Source organism: Strongylocentrotus purpuratus, unplaced genomic scaffold (assembly GCF_000002235.5).
Source record: "Strongylocentrotus purpuratus isolate Spur 01 unplaced genomic scaffold, Spur_5.0 spur5_scaffold_1, whole genome shotgun sequence".
In the NCBI taxonomy this organism is placed as follows: domain Eukaryota; kingdom Metazoa; phylum Echinodermata; class Echinoidea; order Camarodonta; family Strongylocentrotidae; genus Strongylocentrotus; species Strongylocentrotus purpuratus.
In genome coordinates this window covers 52062446-52077590 of record NW_022145594.1, presented here as the reverse complement: position 1 = coordinate 52077590, position 15145 = coordinate 52062446, and the positions used below count along the sequence as shown (strand labels likewise).

At 36.6% G+C, this 15145-nt stretch overlaps 1 protein-coding gene across 1 annotated transcript; it reads left to right on the top strand.

The window, feature by feature from the left end:
* Positions 1-409: 409 nt before the first annotated feature.
* LOC583646 (prenylated Rab acceptor protein 1) lies at positions 410-13224 on the top strand. The gene is made up of 6 exons (XM_783548.5): positions 410-650; positions 4954-5163; positions 5918-6015; positions 8384-8485; positions 9577-9658; positions 12075-13224. Exons 1-6 carry the CDS (start codon positions 532-534, stop codon positions 12091-12093), a joined length of 630 nt encoding a protein of 209 aa, XP_788641.3. The 5' UTR covers positions 410-531; the 3' UTR covers positions 12094-13224.
* The last annotated feature ends 1921 nt before the right edge of the window (positions 13225-15145 follow it).

Here is a 15145-nt window from a genome sequence, read left to right as displayed (position 1 = left end):
ATTTTTTAAAGTTACCCATTAGAGTGGTACACCTCCGTATGTCTTTATATGTGAGTACCCCCCCCCCACCCCCCCCCCCCCCCCCCCCCCCCCGGGTTTCAATTCAGTTTTGTCGCTTGAGATAATTATACGCACAGCTCGTTGCACAGCTCAGCAACTCTAGCGCCATCTATTGATAGAGAACTGTTTTGTGTGGGTGGTACTAGTTTAGCTACAAGGAGCTATCAGGGTATTCTGTACTCGCACAATCATTACCTTGTAGTGCTAAATCATCCCATTCGTTACATAAGGATAAACAACAATCTAAGACCCTTTTTTAGGGAGGAGTAAGGAATAACCTATGACTTCTACAAGAGTAATCATTTTTATGTCCGAAATTTTTTTACTGCTGCCTCTTACGAAAAAGAGAAAACTCACAAAAGCCTGGCTTGAGGCTATAGAAGTGTTATTGTCAAAGTTGTTGCGTTGGCAGAGAGTTTGACATCGCCCATTTTTCTGTCACATAATTTTCCTTTGTTTACTATCCTGTAAATGGCGGAAGAGATCAAGGTTGTTCCACAGTCAGAGAAAGAGAGTGAAGTGGAAATCGAGATGAATGATATTAAGTTAGAAGGAAACATGGACGTACCCGCTGTACTGCAAAATACGGGGTAAGCTAACTCTCTGTAACTCTGATCTGCCATCATCCTCACACAGAGGTGCATCACTGGTACTATCCTGGCTGTGTATTAAAAGCTGTGCTATTGATTCTCGACATTTCAAATACCACTGTACAAAACTCAACTGATTTTACTCAAAATCGGTACTTTAGTGACAATTGATGACACCTAAATAGCAGTAAAATACAATTTTTCAACTTTCCGATGTTAGGAAGAATAATTTAAAAATTCAAATTGTGAATCCACTGTCAAATTTGCCGATCAGTCGCATCGGCAAAATGGTGTGCATCTGTGTGTTGTGAGTGTATTGACTATTCATGTTTTCAAATGCTGCCTATTAACTCGTAGTTCAATGCTAGAGGTCAATACGCATAAGCATTGACTCGCTTTGCTGGAGTGGCGCCATGGTCCTTGGCTTTGGTCTGGACTCTGTAGATCAAGACCGATGCAAACTGGATCAGATGCTCGTGTTTGATCAGATGACATTATTATGATCATCATTAGGCCTAAAATAAAAACGGCAATATCGTGAAATAGGCCCCGCAACTTACCCGTCTTGTAATCGATTACAAATCATCTTAGACTTCTAACTTCAGTCTTACGTCTTCAGCCAACATTTTCATGACGGACAGCAATAAAAGGGAGATAAAAGTGAGTTAAAAAGGGGGTTGAAAGGGACTTATTTTTTAAATAATAATTAGGAGGGGGGAGGCACGTAGCCACGGGGGGGGGGGGGGGGGGGGGGGGGGCTGGCCCCCAAAAAAAATTAAAAGAGGAAAAATATTTAACTAAAAGATAAATTTAAAGAGTCTTCAGCCAACATTTTCATGACGGGCAGCAATAAAAGGGAGATAAAAGTGAGTTAAAAAGGGGGTTGAAAGGGACTTATTTTTTAAATAATAATTAGGAGGGGGAGGCACGTAGCCATGGGGGGGGGGAGGGGGCTGCCCCCCCCCCCAAAAAAAAGAAGATAAATTCAAAGAGAGGGGGCCACAATAGCCTAGCCTAGCCTAGCCTAAGCCTTCCGCACCATCTGGGAGATGTGTGATGGCTTCTGCTTCATGACGTCAAGCCAGATCTTCCTGTCTTGTGATGTTCTGGTCGCTTCTGTGAGGGATCCCAGACATCTAGTAGCACAGTCGGCCTTTACACAATCTATCCATTTCTTGGCTGGTCTGCCCCGGGGTCTATCACCATGGATATCAGAAGTTAGGAGTATCTTTGGGTATCGTGATGGTCTCATCCTTTTTTAATATTTATTTTAAAAAAGGAAAATATTAAAAATGGAAAAATATTAAAAAAGGAAAAATATTTAAAAAGGTAAAATATTTAAAAAGGAAAAATATTAAAATAGGGTCTAAAAGATAAATTTAATCATTTAAATGTAACCCTTTTTTAGACCTTTTTATCATTTGCTAGCTCTATTTATTAAACCTCAAAACACCCCCTAAATTATACTTCGGTGTAAGAAGCCCCACTTCCGTGCTGTCCGTCTTGAAAATGCATAGGATGGGGCCTTGTTCACGAGTATACAGTATAGTCGTGATACAGGCCCAATGTCCGTGTTGTAGAACATGCAACGCCGTTGCGCGGGGCCTATATCACGAGTATATATAGCGAGTTGAATAGGAGACTTGTATAATATACTCGTGATACAGGCCCCGCTGCTGTGTTGAATTGTGCGCGATGCCGTAGCGCGGGGCCTATATAACAAGTATATAAGTATAGTCGTGATACAGGCCCCGCTGCTTTGTTGAAGTGCGCGCGATGCCGTTGCGCGGGGCTTAGATCACGAGTATATATAGTGAGTTGGCTGAAGTTAGAAGCCTAGTATAAAATTATAATCGATTCAAAACAGTTGCGGGGCCTATATCACGAGTATGCCATAAAAACTTGTTGTATTGCCTTTTGGGTGCCATAACATGGGTCGGTCGGTCAGATGTTTTTAAATATTTTTAAAAACTTTTTTTTGTCGCACTCTTTGGGCCGATATTTTTCAGATTTTAATGTTTTTTTTTTCTTCCAACCCTCTTCTTTTGGCTGATATTTCTCAGTTTTTTAATGCTTTAATACATGTGTGTCAGCGTCATCATTCCATTCATATCATTTTCACCTCATGATTATCCATGGTTTGCACGAGTTCAAATTTTGGAATAATTTGATTTTAAGCATTTATATCCTAGATCTATTTAAACAAACAAAATACATATTTTGTTTATTCATTAATAAAAAAAAAAAATCGAAAAAAAAACGGTTTAAAAAAAAACTTTTTTTAAATGCAGACCGTCGATTTTCAGATTTGTGGGTCGGTCGCAAAGGGCAATACAACAAGTTTTTATATCAGGACTTATGCCATGCCCATTAATTAATGTAATGATTTATTAAACCGAACGCGAGAATATAAATGAAATAATGACAGACGGTTTGTGATAATATCACCTGATAAATGCTGAATGCATCTAGACCGAATTTTCTGTCTCTTTCGTTCGTTAAGCCTCTTATTTGGGTAGGGTCTGCTCTCTCTTTAGAGACGGAAGCCGACCATACCGCCACAGGTGTGTAAATCAGTGCACCAAACTTGCAAAACTTATCCCCGAAAATTACTCCTTTCACAGGATGCATATCCGCTGCATTTTATATTGTAAATTAGCTAGGCCTATAGGCCTAGGCTTAACTACTTCGGTTCCACTTACCAACTTAACTGAAATAATCTGTTTAATGGTCCATTTTTAGGAAATCATGGGTCAAAAACAGTGAACAGTGAACATGAAAATGAATATTGCCATGACAATAGGGTCTGCTCTCTCTTTAGAGACGGAAACTACCTCCGAAACAGTGAACATGAAAATGAATATTGCCATGACAATAGGGTCTGCTCTCTCTTTAGAGACAGAAGCCGACCATACCGCCACAGGTGTTCCACTTACCAACTTGACTGAAATAATCCGTTTAATGGTCCATTTTTAGGAAATCATGGGTCAAAATCGGCGTCCCGACATTCAATCCAATCGCTATCTGTCTAATTTTATCATTGTACATATCACTCAATATCATGTGATTGAATAACTGACATGATTGAGTCCAAGAAATATGTTTCATGAGACTTTACTTGTGCCTCTTCGATCAAACTCAAAGATCTACATGTAGATACTCTATTCTAACTTGAGGATATTGCATTAGTCATGCAACACATTTTGAAAATACCGGGTAGCTATAGTTTTGCACGAACGACAGACCTTAGCTTACGGTACTTACTTTAGTTCCTTGCATTTGGAGCCAGTTTACGTGGAATGATTATGTGGAATGCAGTTTGATTATTTTTTTTGTTTTGTTGATCTCTGACGATCTCCTGTGGGGACTACTAGATAACATTCTAGTGTACGAAAAAGGCATATTGTGTACCGATATTGCCAATTTGATGCTGACTTGATGAAAATATTGATATTTAGAGTAAAAAGCATGGGAATTGTAACTGTCTACCCCACGTCTATTGTTTACATGTCATGTGCGGCCTAAGATTCTGAATTTTGTATCCCTTCCAGTTTTAGGCTTAAGTTCTACAGCTATCACTATCAGTGTGTTGAAACTCAAAATCAGGAATTCTGCCTTGTCCCTTTTAGGACTAAATTCAATATTTATTGTTCTTCAGTTTGTTAAAATAAAATGTAATGTCTCTGAAAACAATATACAGTACATGTACATGAACATGGACGAGAGTGTTTGCAAAAAATTGCCAATTTTGAGTGAAAAAACAATAATTTTCAATTGATAATTCATGGATTTTAAAGCTTATTATATTTTGTTTTATTTCTGGCATCGAATGCAATAGTCATGAACAGAAATAGATGCTGAAATTGTCCATATTTCCACTCATGCATCTTGCATAATTTTTTAGGGCTGTGAATTAAAAAAATTTCTAGACCAAATGTGGAATGATTAGGCCTAAAGAAAAAAGATGTTGTATAGCCCTTTGTGACCGACCCCAAAATCTTGAAATCTACGGTCAGCTTTTTAATTTTTTAATTATGATTTTTTTTAGTTTTTTAGAGAAAAAAAATATTAGAGCATTCAAAACTGAGAAATATCAGCCCAAAGAGGGAGGGGAAAAAAAAAAAATGTAAAAAGAAGAAAAGATTTCCGACCGACCGACTCATGTTTCGGCACCTAAAGGGCAATACGACATCTTTTTTTAGGCCTTATTGTAAGAGGGTTGTACATGTACATGTATGTACTTCAACTGTGTATCTTCGCACTAACAGAGATATAATTATTGTTTTTGTTTTGTTTTTTGTAGTATGGCAGCTATGAAGTTATCAGGGTCATCAGCCAGAGAATGGATCACCAAGCACCGTCAAACGGTTCAGCCATGGTCTACATTCGTCAGCACATCTCGGTTTACCAAGCCTACATCTGTGGCTGTAGCAGGCACTAGGGTGGTCAAAAACATCGAGCATTTCCAGAGCAATTATCTCTTTGTGTTCATCATCCTCGCTATCTATTGTATGTAAGTAACACAAAGTCGTAGGTAAAGTATCAGTGTAATATATACTGTACCATATGCTCTCACTCAGGGGCTCTTGTGTATTTTAGAAAGAAGATTCCTCCTGGTTGCTTTTTATTTGCCCTTCAATGATTTCTGTAGTATCGAGACTCAATTTGATTCATTTGTTTTATGTTTTCATTATTCATCATAAGTTCAAATTTCAAAATTGATCACAATTTCTCAAAAAATCCCCCCACCCCTGAAAGTCAGATAAACTGTTTTGATTTATGTATATATGTTAAATTCTAGTGCACATAAACATGTCTTAATCAATATTAAACATTAGATTCACTTACAGTAATAATTTAAATGCTTTCATATGAAAAAAGAAAGAAAGAAAGTAGACTGCTGAAATACCCCAGGGCAGTCAACACTATGAGACCCATACCAGAGCAACAACAGATCAAAAATGAATTTACAGTACCCCCGCTACGCCAAGTCGTCAAGACCGGGCAGATTTGGAGTTTGTTTGTACAGTGAAACCTGTCTATAAAGACCACCCAAGGGAGACAAAAAAGTAGTATACCGGTAGGCAGGTGGTCTTTATGTACATGTATGCTTCAATGAGAAACCATTTTCAAGGAAAACAAAAATGTGGTCGTTGAAGACAGGTGATCATTGTAGACAGGTAGTCACTAAAGCAGGTTTGACTGTACATGCCGATGATAAGTAGTTGTATCCAATCAGTTTGATATATTTTTGTTATTTTGTTCAGAATGACTTCACCGATGCTGATCATCTTTCTGGGTGCTCTCTTTGGAGCTTTCTATTGGATCAATGTGAAAAATCAGAGCAGAAAACTCAAGATTGGAAGTGAGTATACATTCTGATTTTGTGTTGACTTTGAAATGCATGGTGTAGGAATATTGTGTTGGGTTTTGTTATGCTACAAACTGACTTTCTCTCTCTCTGTCTCTCTCTCTGTTTCTCTCTCTCTGTCTCTCTCTCTCTCTCTGTTTCTCTCTCTCTCTGTCTCTCTGTTTTTTTCTCTCTCTCTCTCTCTCCTGCCCTCTCTCTTTCTCCCTTCCTCTCCCTCTCTCTCTCTCCCTCTCCCTCTCTCCCTCTCCTTCTTGCTCTCTCTACCAGTATGGTAATTTGTGTTCCTTATATTTTGACCAGGTTGAATTTACCCTAGTACAGCCAAAAAAACACACGGGGGCGGAGGGCGGATTCGCCCCGGAAACACCATAAACAGCCCCCGAAATAGGCCCAAAATCCAATTTTGGGGGCGACATCAAAAAAAGGAAATGATCTCAAACGATTACCAGCGGCCGCGCGCTCTCTTCTAGCTTCGTATTCATTGTGTCGGCACACACACGCACGCTTAATCTCCGTGTAAAATTCTATACACAAAAAAATCAGTCGTAAAAAAAACTCAAACCATATTCCATACCTTACCTGGCTTACCATGTCGCACGCAAGTATGCCAAAACATGTACATTTTCGCAGTTGCGAGATCGAGACGGAGCGTAGGGGTCGAGTTTTTGGCGGTCGATTTTGTTTTGGTAGATCATATTAGCTGAACCTAGACCACTAATCGCGAGACTGCAATCAATTTCCATCACGATTGCCGCAATTTTGTAAAGTTTCCATGAATAGAGGTATAAAAGTAAAGCCTATTTTGTGATTATTCTCGCCATGTTTATGTAATTTTGATAATCATTTCTTCAAAGTAAAGAAAATCAGACAAAATCAGACAAAAAGTGACTGACACACATACAATACAGTGTACCGTATATAACGGTGTATAAACCGCACTTTTTTGCCGCCGAAAAAATTTCAAAGTCGGGGGTGCGGTTTATACACGGTACACCAAAAAAAAAAAAAAAAAAAATTTTTTTTTTTTTTTTTTTTTAAAGTTTCAATTTATGCCCCTCCACCTGGCGCTATGCCTGGCAATGTCTCCCAGCTCGGTAATCGGTGTGTTGACTCACCACTCGGAAACTAGAACAACACTCAAATTTGTCTGTCATCTTGGTTTGAATGTAATCTTTCTGATAGATCTCAATATGTAGTTTATAATAATAATTCCTCCAATTTTTCTTCTATTACATGGTGTACCACAAGGTTCTATCCTAGGTCCCTACTGTTTTTTAATTTACAGTACCGTAATGATCTTACACAAAAAAAAAAAAAATCTCGGCAAAAAAAAAAAAAAAAAAAAAAATTTTTTTTTTTTTTTTTTTTTTAAGGGCGAAAAAGAGGGGTGCGGTTAATACACGAGGGCGGTTTATACAACGTTATTTACGGTAAGTAACGCTGCGCTGCAGTGGACTCCAGGAAGCTCCGAGTTCAACACCGGCACCGGAGTTACGCTGCAGTGTGTGTGAGTTGAGCTGAGCTGAGCTAGCTGAGCTTGAGTTGAAGAGATTTGACACTTTGAAATTGCTATATGTTGGTTTGCATCATTATTGCCGCGATTTCAATATAGTTTCATGAATATATGTATGAAACCTGAGCTTAGAATTAGTAAAAGTATTACTAATGTCTACGTTTTTAAACGACTGTCTGATTTTCTTGTGAAAATTTTACTTTGAAAAATGATTATCGAAATTCATGGCCAGAAATACTCACAATCTAGGGTCTATTATGTTACAGTTCTTGCATCAAATCAATGCATGAAAACTTAGGGTCTAGTTATTGAACTAGAAAAAGGGGTTTCTTTGTTAGGTAATTATAAAGCAGGAAGCCCGAAACCTTAGCCTACTAAACAAATCTCAACAAAGTGTAGGCCTATCCTTTTATGAATTAATGAAAAAGTAGCCCCAGAAAAAAGAGCCCCCAAAATGAAAAAAAAGAAACCCGAAAGTTGAAAAAGTCGCCCCCGAAAATTTGAAATGGAGCCCACGAAATGAAAAACTTAATTTTGTCCCTGCCCTAGTATAGCACTAAAGAGCTGTAGCATGCCCTCTCTCTATCTATCTTTCTATATACATGTATATACAGTCAAACCTGCTTTAGTGCCTAACTGTCTAGAAAGACCACATTTTTTGTTTCCCCTGAAAAAGTTTTCTCATTGATACATGTACTAAAGGAACCTGTCTACAAAGACCACTTTTTTGTATCCCTTGGGCAGTGGCCGAACCTACAAAAGACCACCTGTCTACAAAGACCACATTTTTGACTGTATATCTCTTTTGTATGTAACAATAACCTTCTTTCTGTTATTGCATTTGACCAGGTTATGAATTGACGCTGATACAGCAGTATGGTGCTGTGGCAATGCTGTCCATTCCTCTGTTCTTCCTTGCTGGTGCTGGATCAGCAGTCTTCTGGGTTCTAGGTGAGATTTACTGGGGGGCGTTTCACAAAACTTGTCATCACTGACAAATGACAGTTGTTGTTATAAGCTACTGAAATCCTTGCTTTTGATTGGTTATCAGCAAATTTGTCACTGCTTTTAGTCATTTGTCATTGAAAAACGGCTTTGTGAAACTGTCCCTGGTCTACAGTGTCATGTTGTATAAAGAGTAAATTAAATTCAATTCAATTAAGGTTTATAAATTTGAACATGTTTCACAGTACAAAGACTGAATTATACATGTTAAACAGAGATTAAAATACATTGCAAATACAAATTGCAATTGTGAATAATATTGAATTAAATACCAAATTGCATAAAATACTTTACAATAATGAAATTGTAGGTAATGAATGTCAGATCACGTGTTAAAAGATGTCGCAAAAAGTATTATTAATGCATATACAATTAAAAGATGATTACATTCCTTCTATCAATGAAAAACATTGCACGCTAACAAACTAAGAGGTCAAGGAGAAAGAAAATGAAAGAGTAGGAGAAACAGAGAGAGCATATTTGTGATAGAAGGAGATACTATGATTAAAAACACCAGTGAGAACAACTTAATTAGTTTCTGACATTTATAGAGTTAGATTTCAAAATGATATTTAGCAGTGATTACAGGGACGTGGCATCTGGCGATCAGAATACGAGAGTCCAATATCCCAGTGTTATTTTTATTAATACTTAAGTATTTTTTAGAGTAATCATTCATATACATGTATGGACATTTTCTGTGTTAAATTCTACAATATGTGAATGAAAATAGTGAGGAAGGTGACAAACATTGATCTACATTTCCCACACTCAACCCAGGTGATGTTAACGGGTACCTGGCAGGAATTAATTCCTTGAAATGCTAGAGTGCCATAATGGCTGCCTTGCTAAAGCCAGGGTAATAATCGGCCAGCGCCAGGAGCCCCACTAGGTGGGGTACATGTGCGACTATATAAGAAGCCATTATCAGTAGTAGTAGTAGTAGTAGTAGTATTAATATTAATATTGTTATTATTATTGTTGTTGTTGTTATTATGTTAGTGATATCTAGACCATTATTCTGATTTTGTCCGTAGGTGCCTCATTCTTCTTCGTCATGCTTCATGCTGTGTTCTACAACCCCCAGGATCAACTAGAGGAATTGCAAATGGAAGAAGTGTAAGCATATTGAGAGCTGTCAGTCATCATGGAGCTCCAAATAGTCTCCTCCCACAAACGATCTCCATCGGGGGGAGGGGGAGGGGGAGGGGGAGGGGGGAACTATAGCATATTCAGGGAAGAGGTTTCAGCTGATTTCGAAATTTCAAGATCTTTTCTCTTTTTTTTTAAATAAAAAAACAAAACAAAACAATTATAACTCTAACCTTAACCCTAACCCTGACCTTGTAAGGGGTTGCTGCCCCCTTAACCCCCACCAGGGACGTTGCCCCCAGATCCCTATTTAATCTTCCTCCTTTTTTTGAATTTCTCTGTAATGTGTCACTCTCATAATAATAATGATAATAATATTCCGCTTTATATAGCGCCTAATACATCTACGATGTCTCTTTAAGCTCTTTACAGATATACTATAACCCCGGCCATTAGATTCAGTGCTTGCCCCCCGCACACAATGTGTGCACAATCTCCACCCATCCCTGCATATAGAGAGCTGTGACACACAGTCAATCATAATGGAGCTCCAAATAGGCCCCTCCCACAAATAATCTCCATGGGGACTGTTGAAGCTTTATGAAATGATTGACCAATCAAAAGTAGCTTCCACAGTCTTGACTCTCTCTCTCTAAATTCCATTAGCTCAGAGTGTACTAAGCAAGCACCACTATCAAAAGCCTGTGAACAATTAATAGGCTTACTATTGTTATAATCATTATTATTATTGTTGGTGTTATTGTGCATTATATGTTATTTTAAATATAAAGATGTCGAAACAATGTAAATATTAGAACATTGAATAGGTTTCCTACCAAAATGTCATAAACCCCGTTCATCCTTTCTATGTAAATTACCTAGAATAGATGGATAGAAGCTTGAAGGATACCCTCTTCAATATGTTAATCAAGACAAAATCTTGTATTCAACTTGAAGAAGTGAACATTTTCCACAGGGTTTAAGCTCCTTTATATTGCTCTGTGTAGCTTCTGTACATTATACCAGCTTTAATACAATGTGTAGTCAATTTTGATGTACAGGCCATAAAACTTAGATTTTAGAGCAATTTTTCACAAACGGTTCTTACTTTTATCATGGTCCATGTCATCAACCACAGTGTCTCTCATTCAGATATCCCAAACTAAATACATGTATATGCTCAAGTTAATGATGTATGGTCAGAAAAAGAAGGAAAGAAAAACCATAATAGCCAAAAAGCCTTATCACCACGATGGGATAGAATTTTTTCTGTTTTCTTCTCATGACTTATGATAAGATTATATACAATGATGAAAAATAATCATATGAATCATTAAGTTGAAGTCATCTACCGGTAGATTCTTTTCTTAGGAACAACTAAAATGTCACCTAAAGCCCTATGCATGCTCAAAGCAGTGAGTTTCATTTTCAGATGTAAAGCAGCAATCCATCATTCCTATCTTTTCATAGCCATTCCCTCCTTCTTCTCTCACAATCATCGTATATGTGATCTCATCTGTTTACATGAAAAGACACGGCCTTCCATTTTGTACAATCTATTTATAGCTGAGAAAATGTTATCAGGGACCTGTTGCATAAAACTTTCCATTAATGGTAACTCTGCCATCAATGGTAACTATGATGGTAACATTGCTCAACAGCCAATCAAAATCAAGCATTCCATGGAAGTTACCATCAATGATAAGTTTTATGCAACTGGACCCAGTTTTATCTGTTGAAAAACTGTTTTAAAACTATAGAACAAAATTTGAAATAGGGACGTAGCAATTTATATTTCATCAACTCCTTGCAACGTGCCCTGTATGACACTTATCAACATGAAAATCTCTTGAATAGACCATTGAATAATGTTTCTTTCAATTTCAAGATATTTTGTCATTTTTTGATGAAATAAATTAGCAAAAACAACATTGTGGCTCCCAACATCCTTGCATTTGCATGAGCTAAATTTATAGTCAAACTAATGCTTAACATTTTATTGTATAACAGTGCTATTCCCATTGGGGGATACCATGTTAAAGTTCTATGGCCTTGTGGAAAACTTGAAAGTGACTTATGTAATGGGTCGAAGTGATAAGAACTTTGATTTAAATTTGATTTAAATTTTCTCCTAAATATCAAGCTAAGAGGCGAGTGAGAAGAATAAAGACCAACAACTTTAATGGGGAGTTGCCAAAATTTCATTAATACTATGTACTGTAATATATCGTTCAATGTATTCATTAATGTTTTCCAAATTAGCAGACAAAATAAATAAATCAAATGCATGATAATTTACAAACCTTGTGTAACCATTCCTTTACTCATTGCATGCAACAAAGTCCATTCTTTCCTCACGGTAATCTGCGGTTTAAATTCAAATTAAACTTTTCTATCTGCTTTCCCTTTCTCTTTCTCTTTCTCTCCTGGTCTTCATTTACAGATCATTTGGCAGTGCATGAAGTCCCTCGCAAGCAAACACTTCATAACACCCCTACAATTTGTCTGATGGATGTACGTTGCTCAATCCTGCTTCATATTGTATTCACCTTGCATTCTATGAGACTGTTCCATTTTCATTAAAAGGGATTTCATCAACGCAATATGAAATCATAAGACAACAACTTTTTGTATGTAGTTTGTATATCACATTTGTGATGAAAGTTATACACGTATTTTTTTTAATAGTGTTATATATATGTATATTAGCACAGATATTTGTTTTGAGTGCCGACATAAAGTAAAAATGGTTTAAGCCAGCATTATTATGTTTTGTAATGCTCTACACTCAACTTATATCATGATGCTTCGTAGGCTGAGATACAACATTAACCATGGAATGTGGGATTAGTTATATTGTCTGGTGTGATCAGAGTGGCATCTCTTGGATGTTAATTAGTAAGATTAATGCTATAGCAAAGCTGCCAACCCTTACAAATAATCTGGGATATTCTGATTTTCTTGATTTCTAGTACCTAACAAATCCAGAATATTCTGATTTTGCTTGTGCTAAAGCCAAATTAAGCTTGTTTTAACATGTGCCGCGATTTGAGAGTTCACGTATTGTGTGCATTGAATGGCTGCATGATCGGGCAGCGAATTTGTATTCACTTTTTGGTACAGATTAACTGTGTATTGCCAATTACACTGCAGCAACAAGTGCGATTTCTTATTTTCGAAGGCATACCATGCTAAAAATTTGTAATTCCTATTTTCAAATGTTGGCAGGTATGCTATAGATCTGATTAATACATATTATTAAGGAAACAAAATCGTATAGACCTACAGTCTGGATCTAAACCATGACTAATCTATAATTCTTTGGATAAATACTCATGCACTGGTCTGTGTTGTTGGTGAATCAAGGTGTTACACAGAAAGGCGTATCTAGGTGATTGAAGATAATTGAAACTTCTTAACCCCTGTAAAGTTATGATGTAGTCAGCATTGGGAGGTCAAAGGTCAAAGTAATAAATGAGCCTCATCACTCTGAATAGGTCATGTAAATGTGTGTGAAGTACCATTGATGTCTATCAAATGGATAGCTAATTGATGCACTCCACTAATAAACAAGTGAAGCCTGCATACAGCCATCTTACTACTCCTTCAGTCTAATAGATGGATTAGAGAGTTATCAGGTTTCAATGATGGCAGATGCTACAGCTATACAGGCTTGCAATATGATAATTGAATTGAATTGAATTGATAAGGATTTTATTGAGAATAAAATAATAACAATGCATCACAGCCTTATTGGGCAATGTTTTACAAATGTAGAATACAATATATAAAAACATAAAATAGCAAATGTTTAACTTTAAAATGCTTATTTGATCTCCCTAAATCATTTTATATATATAAAGGAGATGAGGAAAAGTGAAGAAGAACATGATAATGGTGTAGAGTAAAGAAAGACACACAAAAAAGAAGAAGATGGTAAGATTAAGGAGAAATGATGAGAAAGAAGAAGAGGAAGAGAAGAAGAAAAGGAAAAAATAAAGAAGAGGAGGAAGAAGAATCGAGTGGAGATAGGAATAGGAGATGGAGGGTGGTGCCAATAGTAACAGTATCATGAGGTATCAATATCCAAAGAGATCGGTGGTATGCTATAGACGGTTTCTTGTAAACGGATTCTGAAACAAAGTACATTATAGTTACATATATGTGGAGGAAATAATATTTATTAACTTTAAAACTAATATTCTGATGTTACCATGGACCATATTGTATAGTAATATTTCTTATATTATATGTATATTAAAATTTCGGTCTACAGGGAAATTGTATAGATGAATTCAATCTCAAAATTGTCTACCGGTACTTAAATTTAATCCAGCGATGCTATAGAACTATGCCTGTTTATTGATCGTAGATGTCTTTTTTAGTGGTTATACATTATCCTTGTAATTTCTAATTGAATAAGTTAAACAAGTGGGAAAGGACATATATCTATTGTTATAAGTTCTTATTTTTGATAGTATACAGACCTGGGTCTATCCCATGGATAAGGGTGTTTATTCTATAACACACGTTTTAATGGGATATAGTCCAGAAATTTGACGGTCCCCTGGAACCACTAACACACAGAACAAAATATGATTTGGTGATTTGTAGGCCTACGCTCTTATTAAAAAAAAAAATGATGTTTGCTTTTTTTTTTTGCAATACATATATTTACCTTACTAATTAAGATTGCACTGTTCAATGATTACAAAATACTGACTTTCAATGTTATGAGATCAATACATGTTAATCTTCATTGAATAGAAAATATACTAAATATACAAATTTTTATCTTGGATGAAGGATTTGTCTTGCGTTTTTATTATGTTTAAGGAAATTTAATTGATGTCCATGTTTAAAGATGAATATTAAGTTTGATGAACATGAATGTGATTGGATAAATGTGGGGAAGAGCAGAATTTGTTTAAAACAATGAGGAAGAAAAATACACTAAAATACAATGGAAGTTTGAGACATTACAGCTCAGTTTCATTTTAAATAAAACAAAAACCTTGATAGTCAAACAGTGGGAGAGGCGACTAGTAATGGAGGAATAAGAGGCTGAAGAGAGAGAGAGATGAATGGCAGAGAGAGAGAGAGATGTGTGAAGAAACGGATGACAAGAACAATTGAAAGTGTAGAGAGATGTGGAAGAACAGAGAAATAATCAAAAGGGATGGAGCAAGAGAGGGGGAAAGATAACATATCCTAAGAAATACATTAATTGCAATAAATATTAAACAACTAAAGATCAATTGAAAAGTGATAGTTTGAAGACAGCCCTATATGATGCTATTACCAAGAAGATTATTTAACCCCCACTGCACTACGTAGCTACTTGCGCCCTCTATATAACAAACAGTGCCTGTTGGCCGTCCACATGATCCTCTGTTTCTTATGTTAATTGAGAGCTGATTTGATGAGATAACCACCTGTCAGTGACGTTGCAGGGAGGTATAGATCCCCTGGCCAAATTAGTGCAGACGGGCATGAAAAAATATGAATAATCCA